The sequence below is a fragment of the Patiria miniata genome, unplaced genomic scaffold (genome assembly GCF_015706575.1).
Source record: "Patiria miniata isolate m_02_andy unplaced genomic scaffold, ASM1570657v1 HiC_scaffold_8, whole genome shotgun sequence".
Taxonomy (NCBI): Eukaryota; Metazoa; Echinodermata; class Asteroidea; order Valvatida; family Asterinidae; genus Patiria; species Patiria miniata.
This window is the reverse complement of record NW_024037075.1, coordinates 5,493,887-5,516,085: the sequence shown is the minus strand read 5'-3', so window position 1 is coordinate 5,516,085 and position 22,199 is coordinate 5,493,887. Positions and strand designations below refer to the sequence as shown.

Below are 22,199 nucleotides of genomic sequence, written 5' to 3'. Positions count from 1 at the left end.
GAAACAGTCGTATATTTCTAGTTCAACACAATCTCAATGAATACGTTTTTTGTGTTAGATGCCTGCCCTTGATGTGTATATATACATGTAATGAAGGGAACTATTTGGCCTCTTTGATGAAACTTCCCTTTTCCATACGTGCTGCAGGAAGTTGCTATTTACTTTGAATTATGATAGATCTAAGCATGAAAATGAAAGTGTCCTTTGCTGTTTGCATGCATGTTTGTAGGCTTCACTTCAGAGACGTAGTAAACAGATGCATGTACAAGGAGTGCAGAAAAAAATTCCACGAGATTTTTAAATTTACCAAGTTTTTTTGGACAACCAAAAAAAAATATTTCTCTCAAAATGCATGTAACAACTTGATGTAACTGAAGATAATATTTGTGACATTGGAATTTCCCACTCAAGAAAAAAATGACAAACTCATTTTAAAACAACAGGAAGTTTGCTTTGTTTCGCAAGCGTGAACTATAAAAATGAAACAACACAAATGTGTTTACCAAGTCTGTCATACGATGCCATCTGCGTAGGAAACTAAAAGCCTAATGGATGATTTAAGTGTAGACATGGGGGACTGCTAACTAAACCATTATATCACTGAGTAACTGTGAACTAACAGTGTGGTAGCATTGAAAAGCTTCCAAATCCTAGGCCTTATGTTAAATACGGTAGTTAATTATCAGTTTGGCTGAAAAGGCCTCCATTTTTTACTGATCACTGCTTCACACAAATGTATTTTGCACATACTAACAAAAAAAACATAAGATGGAATTCTGTGTCGGGTGATGTAAATAAAGTTAGGTTTTTGCCCTTTACCGACGTATAAACACTGTATACTCAGTGTGTTACCTCCGGAGTGAAAGTTGGAAAAAGTCACTCGGGTGGGACTCGAACCCACGACCTCCTGCTTTCTAGTGCAGATGTCTTACCACTCTGTCTTACGAGCTAACGGGATCGGCTGGGTTCGAGGCCCATCCGAGTGATTTTTTCCAACTTTCACTCGGGAGGTAACACACTGAGTATACAGTGTTAATATGTTGGTAAAGGGCAACAACCTTAGTTAAAAAAATCATAGTCCTAAATACTGCATTCAGTGTCAATGTGAATTAAGCCATGTATAAAACTCTTAAAAAGCTTACTACAGTAGCATTCCATTACCATATTTGCAGTCTTACTAAAGATATTTATATGTATAGAAAAAATCAGCTTGAAATCAGTACTGTGATTCAATGTAGGGATACTCTATGTATGGGACAGTATCAAAATTCCGATTTTCTGGACAAAATGATCATTAAAAGGAGAAGTATTATATTTCAGACGTCTGAATATACTTTGTGTACTGAAAGTAGCGTGGATTAAATATTACTGACAGAAACATTGTTTGAGTATTGATACTTTTTTTTCATCGTGTTCTGTAAATGTTATAACTTCATGCTAATTAGGAACCCATTTAGGTGTAAATCTGCATCAATGTTTTGAAAAAAGTGCCTCGTCACTATATCACGATTCAAAAAACCTGTTTTCATGATCATTGGCCATTTATTAACAAGACATTAACCATTTAAAATTGATGTCCAACAAAGAAAGCTGAGAACAAATACGCAGCTGTAGTGGTTTCACGACGTTGCAAGCATCAGAGAAATAATGCCCATACGCAACATGTGTACAACGTACGGATGAATACAACCAATTGTACTGTTTCCAAATTTAGATTTTTGGGAGAAATTGTCAACCTGCGTGTAATAGGATCCATGCAAAAGTGTTATGACTTTAGAATGAAGAATTGGGCTATGTCCAATGGCTATGACTAGCAGTAACACACGACTTTGAGGAATGGCTTCAGCTGCCTATATAACATGTATAATTGAAAGCCACAGCCTTACACTGACTTAACGATATAGTCCATCATTTGTAATTTGTGCATTTTGTTTGTTTGAAGCAACAAAAGTGTTCAAAATCTGATGAAGGATACTGAACAACTAACCTGATGAGGTTTCAGCTCAGCTTCCGAGCTGTAGATTCCGAGAAAAACAGCATTCTAGGATCTCAATTTCAAATCAAAAGTTGCTGAATCATGTTTTGAATTGTTTTGAATTGCAGCTATACGCGATGTCGCGCACTGATCCGACGAATTATAGCAACCGCGGGCGCCTGTGCGTCGTGCCAATGCTTGCGGGCGCTGCGCCGAATAACAAAACGAACGACTAATTTAAATTTTCCTACGGTGCGTCTTAAGACGCACCGTTGGAAAGGCCTTCTTTCGTTGATTACTTCAAAATGATAGCTTGCCAGAAAGATTAATTTCACAGGGAGTTTAGTCCACTTACTATCTTTCAACCAAGTATGTTTTTCAACAATAATACGTCAGTTACTTTTTCAGATGGCTGCAAATGATGGACTATAGCTTTAAAGAACACATTCTTACCTGCTGCTTGTGGGCGTGCCCCGCCCCCTCTCCGGTTGCCATGGCGAGGCCTGGCCCGGGTGTGAGGCGACATGAGGTACAGTCCCTGGATCAAGCGGTTCACATCATGCAGGGAGAAAGTGTAGTGTGGGCTGAGGGGTGTGGGGACCAGCCGAGACTTGACGGCTGCCTGCAGGTCCTGGGTGGCCGTCAGTAAGGCCTGGGAGGGAATGAAAAAGGGATACAAAATTGAGAAGAAATGGAAAAAACTAGAAGTTCATACCAGGAGAACTGCACAGATTTTTAGAGCTAAACATGTAAGTGCAAGCTGAAATGCCTTGCCTAAAGCCCGGTTCATACTTCACGTCAATGCGAATGCGAAGCGAATTTGACGTCACAAAGCATTTGCTGCGAAATTCGCCCGAGTTGAAATATGTTCAACTTTTACGAATTCGCAGCTCGAATACTTGCCACAACGTCACAAATTCGCGTTCGCTTTCCCACCGAGTATGAACCGGGCTTTAGAATCCATGATTGTCAGCGGCGTATTTTCTGCTATTGTTATTGGCAATTCGTCACTTTAATACGGCAAGCAAAACCATGAAATTTGGTCCTGTTGTCAACAATGGTTTCTCCTTTTTCTAGAAACCTATGTTTGAATTTGTTTCTGAGGAAGTTAAGAATTTCAAACCATTGGTACGTCTTTCAGAGGCCATACTTGGAAAGTGCAAAAATACTTTTTATCAAAACACTCCAAGTTTTATCGTAATACCTGCGCCATCTCGTAGTGGTGTGCCAGCGAATATGCCGGAAACTCCTCCAACCACCCCTGCAAGTTGGACCGGTGCAAGCTGTCCATGGCTCCCGACCCCAGGGGAAAGAACGACAGAACGCAGAACAGACGGCTCAGGCGGGGAGACACCGGGTGGCAGGCCTTGCCACTACCTATGCCCGGGGTGCCCGGCGGGGCGCAGCTGGCTACAAAATTGGCACCCTCGACAGCCTGGAAGAAGAGACGCTCGCGGTCGTAGACGCCACCGTGGGTCATGAGTTGGCGCAGGACGTCGTTGCAAGGCAGAGAACCTGCAAAATTTGTTGAAATTTTCAGACATTCGAAAAATGAGTAGGCTTGCCTAAATCAAGCTTGGCCAGAAAGTCTCAGTTGAGGACTTTACTTATGATTAGTTACTCTGTCAGTCAGTCCATCCATCCGTACTATACATAGTAACTGAAAACTTCAAATCTCTAAATAATTGTACCTGTTTTATCATCCTTACGGGCGCAATTCAAATCATCCACAAAGAAGAGGTGGTTTGAAGTCGATTTCTGCTGCCGGCCGCCCGTGGCAACGGCTGCCATGGCGACGCTGCGTGGGCGGAGCTTGCTGACAATGGCATCCTCAAATGATTGACAGCTCAGACCGGGAGACAGGCTGGTCTTGAGGAAGTAGTGTTTGGGATGCACCATGTTCTAGAAGGAGAAGAAGAGATATCAGAATAGGTCAGATGTACATCTATGAACTTCATTCACGATCTGTAAATGGGGCTGGGTGGCCCAATCACAGAGCTTTAAATTCGGTTTAGCTTTAGTGGAGGCTATGCGTCAAGTCCCTGGGCAAGCCACTTTACCTGTGCTTGGCTCTCCACCCGGAGGTATCAATGGGTACCAGCATTAGCTTAGGAGTAACTGACGATGGACAGGCATCCCATATACTATGAACATCTGATCCCTTAAATTTTCATTAAAAGTCCACTTCTCCGTGAAAAGAATCTTTAAGAGATGTTTCACGGACATTTACATGGGGCTTATATAGGACTAATCCTGTAAGGGTAGTTTGACGTTTTTTTAATGACCCTGGCCACTGTACTGAGGATTATCATTGGTTATACATAACAGTTCACTGGGTCTATCTTCATGGGTAAACAAAGGACTTGCTTAAGGGTGTTTTCATGGACTCCTAATCTGACTTAATATGTTGAAAAATCCGTGAAAATTTAGTTAACTGTAATTTCAAGGAAAAATGGCTCTTTAACAAATTTTTAAGGGATGAAGATGTTCATAGATCCAGGGATAACAGTATCAGTGTTAGCCAAAAAAGGGAAAGATGAACGCCCGCCTGATGATTTACATTGACTAAAGACAGGTTTTACTTTTACTCGAATACAATAGCTGAACAGACAAGATATTTCACGGCATCTAGAATGAATTCCACGTACCTGCATGAGTGACGTCTTGCCTACGCCAGGAGGTCCAGTCAGTAGCACAGGGCAACTGGAGCTGAGTAGAAGATCTATGATGTTGAAATATCTCTCCACCTGAACATCAACAAAGCACATTTTGTTTTTAACACAAACTTCGGATTTGTGGAAACCAGAAAATGTGTCCAAATTCAATAATACCAGTGATCAAATGTGATGTGATCAAGCTACATGAGTCGTTTGTCGACCCTGGTCAATTTTTTTTTATTACAGATTTGAAAAGAGCACAATCTCGGCATTACTGCTGTGAAAACCGCATGCTGATACCATCTTTAGTTGAAAAATTATTAAAGTCGGAACACCAAGAGATGTGATGCAGTGATGTGATGAAGTGGCCCTATTTTGGCCGGTTTCTCCAAATAAAAATTCCCGACAAACGACTCATCGCATCACAAATGTTTAAAACTCCTATTTTTTACCCTAATAATTGCTATAAATATACTATCATCTAATTTAGTCATTTGTGTTCTTTTGTCACAGTTACATTTTGTTTTTCGTTCTGAGAATAGCTCTAGTGAAACGTATCAAGAATTTAAATACTACCATCCATCCAGGTTGAAGAAAGAAACTGACTGGAGCGGGGTCTGAACCTGCGACCTTCGGATTGCCGTTCTGGCGCCCCATCACCTGAGCTATCCAGCCCAACTCCAGTCAATTTCTTTGTACAACTTTAAAAATTATTATAATTTACTTAATCAGTTTCCATTTGTGGTTGTGTTGAAGAAGAAACGAATTCAAAATTGGAGAGAGATTAACTGATTACACATGTAAATTTTGTGTGCAAATCAGAAATTATTTGGGGTTTTTTCAAATGGAATACAGAGATTACAAATTTTTGAGACATATGAATCTCTAAATGAAGTAATTATTTCGCTGTGACATTTGCGCATCCTAACCTCGGGAATGATGGTGTACCCAGAGGGCAGGGTCTTGGCCTTATCCTGGTTCCGGTCCCCCCAGGGTACCAGCACGCCGTGGTGAGGGTCGATGCAGTAGTCATAAACACTGCCCTCTACTGGCAGGTGGATGTCAAAGCTGGCCCGGGAGAGAGTCTCCCGCGCAAACTGGTCGAACACTCCGACGTATCTGTCATGAATACAGTGGTTTAGAAATAAATACAAATGCAATTCTATGGAGGAAAAAAAAATGAAAATTGGAAAGAAAGGGTAATTCTGTCATCTCTAGTATTAGGCTCTGTACACAATCATCGTAGGTCCAATGGGTTTCTATACCCATGGACCTTACCCAATCCTCATGGTTCCCCCTCATTAGTTTTGGCCTATGGGTCCCCTTTACCCTTGGCGCTCTGCTGGATGTTCACCACAGCTGTACCACCAACCTTCAGACATGCTTTGGGGTGTCATGGCCTAGCGGTTAAGAGCACTGGACTCATGCTCTGGTGTTTCACAGGCAACAGTGGCGTGGGTTCCAGCCCGGGCCCGGACACTTGTGCCCTTGAGCAAGGTACTTAACCATTATTGCTTTGTCCTTCGGATGGGACGTAAAGCTGTAGGTCCCGTGTGTTGTATAAATGCACATAAAAGAACCCAGCAAACACTTATCGCTAAGAGAAGGGGTTCGCCCCAGTGTTTCTGGCAGTTATCCTCATACATACACCATGAGGCTGTAGGCGATAGCCACACCAGGCGTTTGTAAAGAAGCTAACATACAGAAGTCTCTCCTTCAGTGAGCAAACATAGCCCCCTTCAGCATCCTACCCAGCATCTTAGCATCCCGTGAGAATCTCCCGCCTTAACAGTCCACGGAATTTAGCATCCTGTTCCAGATTCTCCCGCCTCCATGGTCCACTGAACTTAGCATCCACTACTTAAACCACTACATCAGCAAGAGTCCGCCAGTCACCTGGTGTGGGATCCCTTCACAGCCACCAATAAACAGAAGATGGAGATGGTTCAAAGAAGAGCTGCCCGCTTTATCACTAACATATATAGCTGGGACAATTCTACACCTGTTACTGCTCTTCTTGAAAAACTGGAATGACCTACCCTGGAAAATAGGAGATACGTACAGCGCCTCACAAACTTCCACAAAATCTCCAATGGACAGATCGACGTTAAAGTTCCACCTGAAATAACCATTAGGCAGCCAGAAATAACAACGAGACGCTCAAAACCCAACTACCTTGAGATCCCCTTCACCAATATCAAAGGACTCCAACACTCATTCTTCTATCAGACCAGCAAGGACTGGAACGACCTCCCTCAGCACATTACTGGCATAGGAGACACCAATCAATTTAGTGATACCCTTAGATCCCTCAGCACTCGTCGATAGCATGTCCACCCCTTCCAAGCTGAGTGATGTTCCTGTAGGAGCTTAGCAGCTATATCAATCAAGATCAAGACGAGCAGAGCTCACTGTTCGAAACGTCGAGTTAAACCAACTGGTTCTTCTCAGAACACAATTCACTAAAACAATTCTTTCATTCACGTTGTGTTACCACAAACCTCCATTCATTGATCATGTCCACCATGCAAACCCTTGGGTCTTATTGAATCTCATATACAAGGAATTTACTGCCCAAAAAAAAATGGTATATCAAAGACTTCTTTTCATTGTACATACTGACCTGTGATGCAGATGGCCGCCAAACCCCCAGATATAACTGAAGGCAAACATGGAGAGAACCAGGCTGGTGGGGTTGGGTTGTCCTGAGGGGTCTGGGGCGTTAGCCATGGATGTCCCTGAGCGGTTGGGGGTGGGTGACGGGGTGGGTCTGCCATCTGTGAACAGGATATCAAAATAAATAGATTTAGGTATTGGTACCTACAGTAAACTCCGGCTAAACCGACATCGTATAAACCGTCATATCGCTTAAATCGGCCGTCTGACGAAAGTCCCGATTGTCTCTAATGCATTTCCATTGACATTTTCATTTCTAAGTCGGCCTTTGTAAGCCGCCATTTCGCCTATGTCGGCGTGTTACTTTCAGTCCTATTTCCTCAAAACCACACAAATTCCTCTGTATAAGTCGGCATCGTGCTCTGCGGTTTGCAAGAAGTGTAGAGGGAAAAGTCCCACACACTGCTAAACTGACATCTGTTTATCAATGGCACGGCCCGTGATTGATGCATCGGCCAGCACGTATACACTAATCGCACGTGTACACTGTTTTATGCACAGTCTGTACATTGTGTGCATCGTTTGCTTACACGAAGTACATGTCCATTCCGTAAAAGAAAATGGCATCCAAAACCTTTTGACATGTATTCTCTTCCCATTAGTGAACGTGAAGCTAAATTTGCTGGTGCTGTCAAACTTTGCCCCACACGAAACCCAACACGAAACAAATAAAGTTTTCTGTGTAATTTCAGAAGTTGTTGATCAACTAAGCATGCTACTAAGCCATGGCATATAATGAAAATGAAAAGCGAAGGAAAATTGCGTAAGTCGTCACAAAATCTCTGGTCCCGAGAGTGCCGTCTTAGCCGGAGTTTACTGTATATTTCATTGATTCAACAACGCCCTCAGAGGCACTAAGCAGTGGTGCTTAGCAAATTGATGTGCTAAGCATGAAAAAAGTGAGTACCCTCCATAACATTCATATATAAGCATAATTTGGGGGGGGGGGGGTTTAACATGTAATTTAATGCTTCTGGTAATTAGCTTTGGGAGGGTTCATATGTGCATACAAAAGTGGATTTTTTGAAGATGTCAGTCTTTTTTACATCATGTGTCCTCAGTTTTTATCTTCATTACATTCATATGCATATCTGTGGGTTTTTTAATATGTAAATTAGTATTAATGTGTCTGGTAATTGCTTTGAAAGTGTCCTTATTTCTTAAGCTTGATGACTTTTAAAATTAACGTGACTACGTGAATGTTAATTTTTAATGTTGATTGTTACTTTTTTTTTCTTTTATGTATGCTAGAACCCATGGGAGACCAGTGGATTCCACTGAATGGGCCACCCAGCTGAAATAAGAAATAAAAAATAACCGGTCAAAAGCAATAAAGAATACGTGGTATTTTGGCTGGTACGCTGTGCTAAGCCAAGATTTTCCATGCTTAGCAGATTTCTCCAATAAGTTGGTCAGAGATCCTTACCAGGGACTGGGCTGCTGCTGACAGAGGATTCCTCGTCTGGAAGGAGAAACTTGTCGCACAGCGCAGACAGGATGCGCAGGAAGGAGGAGACCTCCTGGATGCCGTCCACGATGCGTTGCTTAGCAACGGCGGAGGCAGGGAGGTCGGCCGAGAGGGCGGGCTGGCAGTGTCGGGAGAGGAAGTCGATGGTCTGGGGTAGGGTGTCGTCGATGAGGGAGGTTAGCATCTGCAGGCTGGGGGGGGGGGGAGGAGAGGAAGGCAAATGGAAGAGTTTCAAAAAGGTTGGGGAACGTGAAATTCTCTGATAGCATCTAGCAACCATGATTGTACAAACAGTTAAACAAAAATAATTCAAACAGAACATAAACATGCACATGCCATTTTTATTTTAAAGAAGGGTTGATCTCAAATCTGGAATCACTTGAGGTAGTTTTCGCAGGCTGTTCCTACTGACAACAGAATGGAATGTGCAGCTTCAAGGCTTTTAATGGGAGTGAATATTAACCCTTTTATAGCACTTGTATTGAATCATATTACATTGTTCTACTCCTCCATAAATCAGTACAAGCACAGAGTTTTAAGACGGTCTGGGGTGGTCTGGGGCTGTCTGGGTCTGTATGTGGAGTAACAGGCAAGGCAGTTTGGGGCGGTACAGTTAATCAAGTTTGGGAACACTCTTCCATCAAGAAACTACCACAAACAAACTTTCTACTTTCATTTCTCGTCATTACCCTCTGTTAGGGGCACTTGTAATTAAAAGTTATGGATACCTGAAGTCCACATTATGTTAAAGCAGATCAAATATGAAATTTGCATGCAGGGGTTACGCCACAAATGTTAAGCAATGCTACGAGGCGATGATGGTTGGCACATGTAAATGGTTCAGCTTGGTGATTGGTGGATGAAGTCACATGAAAATAAACTCTTAATGGCATGGGCTCCGTGCACAAGTACCCCCTCGGTGGCAAGAAAGGGAGAGTTTGGGGAGAATGCTGGGAGAGACATTCAAGTGCATTGCCGATGACGCCTGACGCTCTTGCGAAGACCCAATGGCCTTGTGCATATTCAGAATAAAATAAGTCGTGCGTACTTCACGTTATGTGCGCGCAAACGGTACGTGCATGTGTCCCGTCCACCGGGCTTTCGAAAGCGGTAATAAATTCCTTCTCGTTCGCGCAAAGAGCCCATATGTTGGACAGTCAATAAACGTGAACCACTGTGAAATGAGAATGTATTACATGGCATGTTTACTACCCCAGTACGTTTAAAGGTATAGTCCATCATTTGTAATTTGTGCATTTTGTTCGTTTGAAGCAACAAAAGTGCTCAAAATCTAAAGAAGGATACTGAACAACTAACCTGATCAAGTTTCAGCTCAGCTTCAGCTGTAACTTTCGAGAAAAACAACATTCTAGGATCTCGATTACAAATCAAAAGTTGCTGAATCATGTTTTGAATTGGGCCTGAATTCAGCGTCCGAGACACGTTCCCACTGAGCCGATTCAGCTACGCGATGTCGCGCACCGATCTGACGGATTATAGCAACTGGGCGCGCGTGTGTGTCATGCCAACGCTTGCGCGCTTCGCCGAATAAAAAAACGAACTACTAACGGAAATTTCCAACGGTGCTTAAGACGCATGACGGATCCAGCTCTTTAGGAGCCGACCCGACCAAACCTACCAACTGGTCGGGTCCTCACGCATACTTTTGGAGCTTTTCTAAAGGGAGAGTGCATGTGTGCCCCAGGGGATTAAGATTGTTATCACCACTAATCCTATAATGAGTGTGATAAGAGATCCTGCCTGAACGATTCAGCTTACAATTTTGCAACTAAATACCTTGATATAAATTCATATAAATATCTTATTATTTACGTGTGTGAAATGTTATTTTGTTTTCTTTTTTGAACGGTTAAATTCCATTAAGTAATGACAGAGAACGATTATTACCGCTGGTCGTGATTTGTATGTACATGTACATGTACATGTCCATGTGCTCATATTGAAAGTAGTTCCAACACTCACCCAGCCAGCTGTGTTGTCCACAGGAGGTTGTTTATTTAAAGGGAATATACATCATTTGCTTTTGCTGTAATTTTCAGATATGGATGGAATTGGGGGGTTGGAAATATAAAGCAAATATAGTTACACTGACTTTTTGGAGGTTTTGGGTTTGAAAATGCTACTAAAACAAAGAAAAACGATCATTTTCCTGTAGTCTGGTTCCCTGACTCCATATAAGAAGAAACAGAGCAGTTAACATACATTGGGGAATTGTAAGGTCAGGGAACCAGTCTAGCTGGCTCGTACCCGTTCATGGGTTTGTAATCGATTGCAAACAAGTGCAATGGTCAATTGGGGCCAGTATTTGAAAAAAAGCCAGTTGTTTCCAACGCTGATCGGCCGATCAGCGTTGGAAATTGATACAAAAATACCACTTTTCTTGAAAATGACAGTATACCAGGTGCCATAATTTTACAGGATGCTTTAGACTGTCATTTACCAACATCCTATTAAGGTATTTCGCAAAAACTTGGTAGTTTTATTTTTCGATGTTTGCAAATGTTGTATATTCCCTTTAAGTGATTAGGGGGATTATCTTGCTGGACATGGGTGAAGTGTGTTTACTCAAGGACTCCCCACTGGGGTTGAAAAGTATGTGTGAATCCATCTAGGTTTTCTAAAGTGCTGTTCACGTAATGCACCGTTGGAAATGCCTTCTTTCGTTGATTTCTTCAAAATGGCAGCTTGCCAGAAAGAATAATTTCACAGGGAGTTTAGTCCCCTTACTATCTTTCAACCAAGTATGTTTTTCAACAATACGGTAATTACGCCAGTTACTTTTCGGATAGCTGCAAATGATGGACTCTGGCTTTAAAGGCAGCACTAGCGATTTATTCCTCATTTCAACAGAGCAGCACACATCCCCGTGTTGCGAGTTTACTCTCAATGCTTATGAAAATGATCACATTATTCAGTTGACAATTGCATTGATGGTGAAGCGTGACAGCATGAAGCGTTATCAATCAATTAAGAAAGCACCTGACACAGAGACCCACCGGTGTTTGTTAATTTTCCCGTGGATGTTATAAGAAAGCCACGGTTCGTATAATCTGCGGACGTTAGTACCACTGGATACAAAACACAGGGAAGAAACACATCAAGAAAACACAGAAGATCAAATTACATACATACAAGACCAAAGTGCAACATACACATTTCAGTTGATTAAAATGAGAAAAGCAGGGTTATATTTTTACAAGAAAATGTGAGATTTTGGTTAGTGCCACAGACTTTGGTCAATCCTACAGTCGTTAAAATAAGCAGACAAAGACTGAACATGAAGTTAAAATGCACGTCACAAATTCACAATTTAAAGAGTAGAACAATTTAGAAGTAAACAAACAGAACTACAAAAATTTCAATGGAATAAAAACTAGGCAACAGCACAGAAATGACTTTAAAGAAAGTTGTCTTAAAGGGAATGTACAACATTTGCTTTTGCTGCAATTTTCAGAAATAAATGGATTTGGAGGATTAGTATGTTATAGAAAATATTGTTAAACTGACTTGTTTCACGTTTTGGGCTTGTATATGCTAGAAAAACCAAGCAAACCAACCATGTTCTTGTAGTCTGGTTCCCTGACCCCACTTAAGATGAACGGAGCAATTAAGACACATTGGGGAATTGCAAGGTCATAGAATAGTCTAGCACTGGCTTGTACCCCTTCACAGGTGTGTAATCAATTGCAAAGAAAAGTCAGAATAACTAAATATAAAAAAAATATGAATAGTTTTTGAAAAAAAGCCAGTTTTCTCCAACGCTGGTCGGCCGACCAGTGTTGGAAAAATACAGATTTTCTTGAAAATGTCAGCACACCAGGAGCCACGATTTTAAAGGATGCTTTAGACTGTCAGTCCCTAAGAATCCAGTAAGGTATTTTGTGATAATTTGATGATATCATTTTTTCATGTTTGCAAATGTTGTATCTTCCCTTTAAAAGTGAATATTTATTACACACTAAAGGGGGTACTTGAGACAACAATGAAATCTATATGGACTGCAACATCAGGAATACTGCAATCCTGGGAAATGGCAAGCAGTTATCAATCTGTGAGAATGCTTAACACTAACTCCCTAGGCATTTTTGCTAGGATCATAGGATGTAACTTCAAATATTTCTTGAATGTGGTCCTTGGAGGGGTGACCACTGCCTCAATCCTGCAAAACCTCCAGCAATCACTGTCAATGTGTGTTGAGGCAGAGCCAGTGACATCCTGGAGTAGTGCAAAGGATTTCAAGTATAATTTTGGCCAAAATTTATGCACGGCTGAGAATAAACAACACAAGGTCCGGCCAAGACCTTGACACAGTGCGTCCTCCGAAATCAGCAGCACACTTTAGCCATGTAGCCTGAATCCTGCAAAATCCTCCATTTGGCAAAGATGATTTTGGAGGATTTGGGACGGTTAGCGTTAATTAAAGTCACCTAACAAAGCAAAAGGGGAAACTGAAAATGTTTATTTTTAATCTAACACAAATTGACTGCGACAGCAATGACAAGCGTCAACTCCTTTAAATACAATGCACAACATGACACAAATGTTTTTGTTGAGCAAATAAGTATTTTTTTCAGTATTGATTAGAGTATTTTTTGTAATGAATACCTGGTGTTGGTGACCTCCCAATGCGACTTGGCACTGCCCAGCCAGGACTCGGCTAGTGATTTCCAGTGGACGACGTCGTTACCACAGTGGACGATACCACAGCGAGAGATCAGGGCCGGGGAGGCCGTGGACAGATCTGTGGTCTCAAACAGGACTGAACAGGAATCTGAAGGAAAAATAAACATCAGAGAAAAGAAAAGCAAATATAAAAAGAACACCGTTTTTGTGGCCTTAAACCCCCCCCCCCCCCACGCCAATTGCAGAGTAATACAATCACACTCTGCCAGTATATGCAACTTCTTTCAAAGAAAAGTGGTCAGAAATGTTGGAAAAAACTGTGTTCACCGTTACAGAGTTTTGAAATGATGTATAACACAAAACTGTGATGTTATTTTATTTTATTTTATTTTTATTTATTTTTTCTTTCTGGTAATGAAACCAAGGGTCCCACAAAAGTGCCTTAGGCACTGTAGCCCGGAAGCCTGACGAAACCAGAGGAATATACTGAGGAAAACCCATGGAATCAGGTAGAAACTGAAAACCCAATCCACATATTGGCCCAGGTGGGATTCAAACCCGGGTCACAGCGGTGGAAGGCGAGGAAAGTACCGCTACGCCAACCTGACTCCCCGAAAGTAAAGAGATCCAAACAAAATGTGACGAGGCTACAAAAAATGTAGACAGTAGATCGTTTTTCTCAGATGTTGCCCAAAAATTAAGACTAAACCTGTGCAAAATGAAGCAAAATGCACAAAATCAGCCAGCGTTGATAGAACGAGCAGTTGTATTGCTCTTTTGTAATCTCACATAACATTGCTGGTCATTTCTATTGAAATGATTACTCAATGGGATGTTCCTCAATATGGTGCAGCAGGTTAAAGGCGGTATTCCTCAATATGCTGTGCCAAGTATATGACAACACTCCTCATTATGCTGGAGCAGATTAATGAGAATATTCCTCAATATGCTGTGGCAGGTAAATGACAACATTCCTCAATATGCTGGAGTAGACTAATGAGAATATTCCTCAATATGCTGTGGCAGGTAAATGACAACATTCCTCAATATGCTGGAGCAGACTAATGAGGTTATTCCTCAATATGCTATAGCAGGTGAATATCCTCATTCACAACTCACCAGGCATCGGTACTTGTTCCCCGTGTCCCAAATTCATCTTCCTGCAGTCTCCCTTCAGCAGCGCTCCTAGACTCTCCGTCCAGTCTGGATTTAAAGCTCCGTCCAGCACCAGCCAGCGCTGAATGACGCTTGGTGGGTTGAGTAATGCTTTGTTCTTCTTGTCAGTCTGGGCGGAGACTAGCTCCTCGGCTGCGGAGGCTGAAGTAGCGGTGTCGCGGAGAAGGCGGGTCAGGATGCCGTCTCGCCAGGAATGGGCAGTCGGGTCGTACTTGCCCAGCAGCTAATAGCACAAAGAGAGGATTTTGGCTAAGACAACTTTTCAGATGGTTATTTTCTTTTGCTTTCAGAAATTGATTCAGTCTTTTTGAATCCAGGGGACACCAGATTTTGTAGTTGTTAAGCATAAAACTGACCTGCAGATCAAAGTTGATGCTTGCAGTTCAGTGCCGCATATAAATGTAACGCGAGTGACGGTGGCATTGCCCATATGAGGTTTAATGATTCTATACATTAGTATTGTTTCCGACCTACCTCTTCAACTGACAAGGCATCGGGGAAGATGACGCTAGCGTCTACAGCAGGGTAGACGATCTTCTCTGCTCCCTGACTGGCGATGTCCATCCAGGAGAGATTGACTTTGGCCAGGAGTCCGGCAGACCGTCGGAACTTCTCCCTGGCGGACGATCTTCGGGACTCTGGTAAGTCACTAGAAAAGGACTGGAAAAAAACGGACAATATACTTCAAAAAAGGCAGGGAATTTTACACACCTTGGCTAAATGTCCATTCCTTTGACCTGTATAAAAGTCATGCAACGCCTTCTTTTTGTTTAAATTTTTTTTTTAAGCTCACCTTTTTTCAATCTCCATACTTTTTTTCTAACAGTAGATTTTTAGGCATACACTTTACAGTTTTACAAGGGGTCTCTTTTACAAAGATAAATCAAATAATTTGGATCATTGAAAATGCTTGTGAGTAAAGGTTTCTCACTGATTTTGCTGTCATGTAAACAAAGCAACAAATATAGCAACACCTAAAAACGGAGAAGTGGCCATGGTAAAAAATTGAAACTTTTGGCAACTTCTGGTGCTCAGGTTACTACAAAAATAGAGTTTCAATATTCATCTGGATTGAAAGGATTGTTAATGAAATCAACACTGGCCAATGCAAGGGATTAATTCAAGCTATAAGCACTGTGCCACTGAAACTATTACAACTACTCATTACGGCAAAGTTGATTGTCAAGTTTGATGTAATGTCTTTCTTCAACCAGCTTCAATCAAGCCTTGGGCCATTACACGATCGTCTCCACTCAAATGTGACAATGTCCGTGTCCGACTCACCACAACGGATATTTTCTTGGTAGACCCGTTCCCGCCGTCGTCTTTCGTCGGCGGGCTGGAGTGTAAGGTATTCAAGACTCGTTCCAATGTCTCCCTGCAGACCGTCTTGCCGCTCCCTGAGGGACCGACTAGAATGACCCCTGACCTCTGCTTCATGCTGTCGTACAACTCCAACACCTGCGCACAAATAGTACACAAATATTGAGTGGCTCAGAGTGAAATGGGAGGAATATTATCGCAAGGTAAAATCTGGACTTTTCCAGTTCACGAGGCGAAGTCCACATTTAACCGAGCGATAATATTCCTCCCATTTCACAATTTAAAGCCACTCAATAGTTGTTTTATATAACTGACATATAGATCCTTGTCATTTGATATATTTGAGCTTTTATGTCAAATAAAAACTGGAGGAAAATGTATTTCTCTCTTCCAAACCACCCCTTTACGAAAATGTTTGAATGCAATGCTGTAGCGCTGGCTCTTTGGAACAATACGCATTATACGCGCAATGCTGAACGTGCACACCAGCATGCATTTATACACAAATACTGCGTCATGGAACAAGAATGATCCTTTGCTGTTGAATAGTATTTCCCATTCCCCATGGGCGGATAGTACTTTTTGAGCCACGGCATGAATGGGAGCAATAACGAATGTCACGTGATGTGAGTTCCACCAATCATGTGATGCAAGTTCCACCAATCATATGACAAGGATATGTATGTCAGTCATATAAACACAATTGATGAATAGTATCATGATAATGCATTCGGTCCGTCAAATGATTATGTCATGAAATGAAAACAGAGACACTGCCAGAAATTCAACTCCTAAGATGGCACACACTTTGCGCAGGAATTAGGCAATGGTGTTAATTGCAAAATGATCGACAGTCTGCATACAGTGCATAAGTTAAACTCTGAGTTAAACTCTGAGTAGTGTATATGCAAAACATTACTGTTTCTCACGGAAAACGCTTTTCACATGGTGTAAAAATTTCAGGTGCAGTATATTTGTGGGACTTGAAAAAAAAATGAATACAAAACACTGTCAAGTTCCTTTGTCAAGCACCACTCACTGGAATAGGCCGATCTTTGTGTTACCTTTGCGACATGCTGCGGCGTGGCCTGCAGCCTGTCAGCTACAAACTGGCACTGCACCGCGTCCACCAGCGACGGGTCATGTTCCTGACCGGCCGTACCCGGCCGGCCCATCCCACCCCAGGGGAACACGCTACGGAGCAGGTTCCTGACCACGCGGGCGTGGTCGGGGGTCTGCAGGCGGGGCAGAAGGAGGGCCTGGATGGCATAGACTAGGGCCACTTCCTCTCGGTGTTCCTCGTCTTGCTCTAGGCCGATGACGTCTGGCGGATCCAAGGGATCACCTAAGATATGAGAAAAAAATCCTCGTGGGTGATATTATGCTTGGACTTCTTCTGACCCTTCACGCTACTAAACAACAGACTCAAGACTAAAGAAAATCAGTTTTTACTTCATGCATGAGTTTGGAGCTACAGAATAATTAGATTATTAAAGAAAGCAGCATTATCAAAAACATTTTGGCATGTGCCTGTATTCTTTAAAGGGAATATACATCATTTGCTTTTGCTGTTATTTTCAGAAATGGATGGAATTGGGGGGTTGGAAATATATAGCAAATATAGTTACACTGACTTTTTTGAGGTTTTGGGTTCGAAAATGCTATAAAAACCAAGAAAAACAATCATTTTCCTGTAGTCTGGTTCCCTGACTCCATATAAGAAGAAACAGAGCAGTTTACATACTTTGGGGAATTGTAAGGTCAGGGAACCAGTCTAGCTGGCTTGTACCCGTTCATAGGTGTGTAATCGATTGCAAACAAGTGCGATGGTCAATTGGGGCCAGTATTTGAAAAAAAGCCAGTTATTTCCAACGCTGGTCGGCCGATCAGCGTTGGAAATTGATACAAAAACACCACTTTTCTTGAAAATGACAGTATACCAGGTGCCATGATGTTACAAGATGCTTTACACCGTCATTCACTAACAGTCCAGCAAGGTATTTCAAAACGATTTGGTAGTTTTATTTTTTGATGTTTGCAAATGTTGTATTTTCCCTTTAAATCTGTTTGTATCAGTTGAAGCAGGCATGCAACTGGGAAGTAACAAAAAAAAGAGGACATTTCAAGCTTATTTATCTGTTTATCAATTTTTGATGGCACAAGTGTGAAGTGAAAAAAAAAGGAAATTTGCTGATCCGAGAAAAAGTTGCATGCCTGTTGTATGTCATTTATTGATTCCTGAGACAATCTAGTTTCCCCGTGCATCACAATTTGAACCACGATTACAAGCAAGCAAATCAGCGTGATCAAAAACGGATGTACTCATTCAAATTCGGTTTTAAGCTCAGAGCATTCTACATGAAGAATTGTGACGACTTGGTACAACTTTCTCACACCTGCTAAATCTCCAAAACCTCTGAGTGGATTTTTTTGGGGAAATCTGGAAGGGATTTTTTTAAATTTCTTAAAGTAGAGTCCATCATTTGTAATTTGTGCATTTGGTTCGTTTGAAGCAACAAAAAGTGCCCAAGATCTAAAGAAGGGTACTGAACAACTAACCTGATGAAGTTTCAGCTCAGCTTCAGCTGTATATTCCGAGAAAAACAGCATTCTAGGATCTCGATTTCAAATCAAAAGTTGCTGAATCATGTTTTGAATTGGGCATGAATTCAGCGTCCGATACACGTTCTCACTGAGCCGATTGCAGCTACGCGATGTCGCACACTGATCCGAATTATAGCAACCGCGCGCGCGTGTGCCAATGCTTGCGCGCGCTTCACTGAATAACAAAACGAACTACTAATTTAAATTTCCAACGGTGTGTCTTAAAAAGCACCGTTGGAAAGGCCTTCTTTTGTTGTTTTCTTCAAAATGACAGCTTGCCAGAAAGAATAATTTCATAAGGAGTTTAGTTCCCTTACTATCTTTCAACCAAGAATGTTTTTCAACAATAATAACGCCAGTTACTTTTCGGATAGCTGCAAATGATGGACTGTAGCTTTAAAGTCTTATGTTACTTACTTTCTGTGGCAGGGTCGGGTGTGTGGACGCTGCTGTTGCGTGTGGACCTGCCTGATAGCTGGTAGACGTGTCTCTTGGAGTAGAGTCTGACCATGGCAATGTTGATAGCAGCCTGCATGGCACGCAGGCCAAAGACACACTCCGTACGCTCAGGAAACTGGTGGGAAAACACATAAAATTGTTACTGTGTTATTGTCAACATGCCTGTCCCTTCATAATGATTACAATGCAACACCTGCTAATTATTGACCCTGAATGGTCTGCTAGTGCCCTCATTGCCGGTCAATATTTCTATCAAAGTGACTGTCAATGACTGAACAAGCGAGTAACGTCAAAAGGGAGAAACATATCTCACAGTACCTCAGGGCGTATACACACCCACTAGTTCCCTCAGTGCCAGTCAATATTTCTATCAGAGTGACAAAGTGACTGTGAATGACTGAACAAGTGAGTGATGTCAAAAGGGAGAAACATATCTCACAGTACCTCAGGGTGTGTATACACCCACTAGTTCCCTCAGTGCCAGTCAATATTTCTATCAGAGTGACAAAGTGACTGTGAATGACTGAACAAGCAAGTGACGTCAAACGGGAGAAACATATCTCACAGTACCTCAGGGTGTATATACACGCACTAGTGCCCTCAGTGCCAGTCAATATTTGTGTCACCTCTAGGTGCAAGTGCGATTGTCTGTGCATTAGTGCCCTTGTTGGCAGTCAATAGTCCTGATAATCAGGAAATAGTCAATAACACACCTGTGCCTGGAGAAGATCTGAAAAGGTGAACAGCTTGGACGCCAGGGTGTCAGCTGCGACAAATCCTCGACAGTAGAGGGTGCTCTCCAGTATAAGCCGCATGTCTGGTTTAACCATGGCGACGGGACGCATTAACGACTGCAGGAAATAATTCAGAATGCATATTTGACTTTTGCCCTTAACTTACACAATTATGAGCACTGTTTCAAAGACTGTGAGAAAACAACTGCACAAGCATTTTTTGTGGGACTCGAACCCACAAACTCCTGCTTAGAAGCCCAGACGTCTTAGCCACACGGCAACCAAGTTTGCTGGGTAAACTTGCTGGTTTGAATCTGTACGCTGGGTTCGCAATATACATTCTTTGGAATATTTGCCTACTTGCAATATTTTTTTGGTTTCGCTTCATCGTCTTTCGATTTGAAATCAGACATTACAGTTGTAACGACTTCTTCAGAGATTGAAGTTTGGTGAAAAACCACTGCACTGACTGGACAGTCCTGTAAAAATATGTGACCTGTTCTGTCAAAAGCAAACGCTTCTGGGCAGAGGTTGATATTGAGATTGGGCAAAAAAAAGCTGAGGCGGGGTGATTTTTATCGATTTTCAAATTTTTGCATATTTGTAATCCTAAACATGTCTAAAATATACTATAAACGTTTAAAAAACTAATTTGAACTCTACATATACTATTTTTGATGATTTGTTAAGATATATCAGTTAAAGAAATTACTGTTTTGTGACGTTCGTGGCCATTTTCTCCTTTTCTACTTTTCGACACAATGAACTTCAAAATAGCATAACTCTGCCCAGGAATGACCGGTTTCAAAAATTAAAGCACCTATTAAAAGGAAAAAGAACATATTTTAACAATATGTAAAAATATCATTTTTGGCCTTATGCCCAGAAAAGTCTGATTTTGACAGAACAGGTCACATATTAGTAAGAATATTTCGAAAGAAATCTGAAAGCAAGCTGCAAAGATTTGACAGTCTTGGCTAAATTTTAAAATTAAAATTAAATGTAAGACACTCACTCTCAGCGTATCGGGAATTTTACTGGTGACAGAGCTGGTGGTGTTGAGCGTAGTGAAGCAGCCAAAGTTACTGCTGGCTCGCATGAGGGCGCCGTTGAACTTGACGTAGCCCAGGATGGAGGGCTTGTAGGTCCAGTGGGAGGATGGCACGGACGAGGCTGGGGGGTCTGACTGGTTGCCTGAGGGGTAAAGGGTATAAGGACAATAAGCCTACAGCAAAAAGCCAGTTTCTCAATAAACTTAGTAGAAAAGTTAACCCACAATAGACAATGGACACTTAACTTTTTCATTACCACATTGTTTATTGACTTGGCTCTCCCCAGGACCAAATTGTTTGCTCAGTCATGCGGAAATCACTAGAGCCTGAACAAAATGACCACAAGTCCAAAACTCACTTTTTCAACCCAGATTTTCACTGCCAAGGAGTGATTTAAATCATAGGTGTTGTGCGTAAAGTTTGTTTCTTGAACTTTACTCTTTTATGTGATGTAAAAATGAAGTCCATACGTGCAAATATAAGAAAGTTATGCCTTTTTGTTCATCTGGTTCCATTTATCAAACTGCAAGCCATTTCACCACATGACCAAATGGCATTCCATACCTCAATTTGTGCGTGGATACTTCTGAAGCACTTTTCTCATTTTTTGTAATTGTAACACTATGAATAAACTACACCATTAGAACGATCCGAAAACACTCTTTCAGCTGGCATATGGTTGATGTATGGGCGGCCAAACATATCAACATGCCGCCTTTCTGAAAAGCAGTTAATAAATCTGTGTTAAGGGTGTTCTGTGTGTGGTTTCCTTGTCAACTAAAATCGCCCATGGGAATCAGAAGGAGGGTAGTTCTTGTCGACAAAAGTCGCCCATAGTAAGGAAAGGGTTAAACTGAAGGGAAAATATTCCACCCATGCCCACCCCGTCCCCCTTCGGATTATCGTCCCAGACTCACCCTGAGCATGGAATTCAGGGAACAGCTGGACTGACTGTGAGTGGTCCGTATAGTGATCCTTGGCAGATATCCGAGACTCTTTACCGATGGAATGTCGACGTTGGGGCAGGGTGGGGATGCTGTGGGGCTCTGGCTTGTCAACGACGTCTGGTGTGATGGAGAAGATCCTGGTTTTGGATTCCTTTAACAAGGAGACAAATTGAAAAGAGTATTAAGACGTGACTTCAAATGACAATTCGCTCTTTTCACACTCCCCCATTGGGCATGCAGAGCCTCGATCTGGCAACTTTACACAATAAAAATAGCCGGTTCAGTGATCTGAACCCCAACACGGGAATCACTGAACCGGCTATATTTAGTGTCTAAAGTTGCCAGATCGAGGCTCTACATGCCTATGGCGGAAGTGTAAAAAGAGCGAATTCCTTCCAAGACTATTTTGGGGAGGGTCCCAATCAGTAAATATTTACAGCATTGGGAAGTTGGAAGAACTAGGTGAGCCTACTTTGTCTGACGT

The 22,199-nt window shown here is 42.0% G+C and overlaps 1 protein-coding gene across 1 annotated transcript in view; it reads right to left on the bottom strand.

The window, feature by feature from the left end:
• The window catches only part of LOC119719336 (dynein heavy chain domain-containing protein 1-like), a 110,589-nt gene that overhangs the window by 53,041 nt on the left and 35,349 nt on the right, over nucleotides 1-22,199 (bottom strand). Inside the window, exons 39-55 of the mRNA XM_038188749.1 lie at nucleotides 21,686-21,866; nucleotides 20,732-20,910; nucleotides 19,696-19,833; nucleotides 18,941-19,097; nucleotides 16,984-17,264; nucleotides 15,881-16,057; nucleotides 15,071-15,256; nucleotides 14,540-14,819; nucleotides 13,403-13,568; nucleotides 11,794-11,865; nucleotides 8,735-8,967; nucleotides 7,256-7,409; nucleotides 5,562-5,751; nucleotides 4,624-4,722; nucleotides 3,667-3,877; nucleotides 3,180-3,490; nucleotides 2,429-2,627 (exon numbers count right to left, since the gene is read on the bottom strand). Coding sequence (XP_038044677.1) covers nucleotides 2,429-2,627; nucleotides 3,180-3,490; nucleotides 3,667-3,877; nucleotides 4,624-4,722; nucleotides 5,562-5,751; nucleotides 7,256-7,409; nucleotides 8,735-8,967; nucleotides 11,794-11,865; nucleotides 13,403-13,568; nucleotides 14,540-14,819; nucleotides 15,071-15,256; nucleotides 15,881-16,057; nucleotides 16,984-17,264; nucleotides 18,941-19,097; nucleotides 19,696-19,833; nucleotides 20,732-20,910; nucleotides 21,686-21,866 — 3,214 coding nt within the window. The remainder of the gene's footprint in view (nucleotides 1-2,428; nucleotides 2,628-3,179; nucleotides 3,491-3,666; nucleotides 3,878-4,623; nucleotides 4,723-5,561; nucleotides 5,752-7,255; nucleotides 7,410-8,734; nucleotides 8,968-11,793; nucleotides 11,866-13,402; nucleotides 13,569-14,539; nucleotides 14,820-15,070; nucleotides 15,257-15,880; nucleotides 16,058-16,983; nucleotides 17,265-18,940; nucleotides 19,098-19,695; nucleotides 19,834-20,731; nucleotides 20,911-21,685; nucleotides 21,867-22,199) is intronic.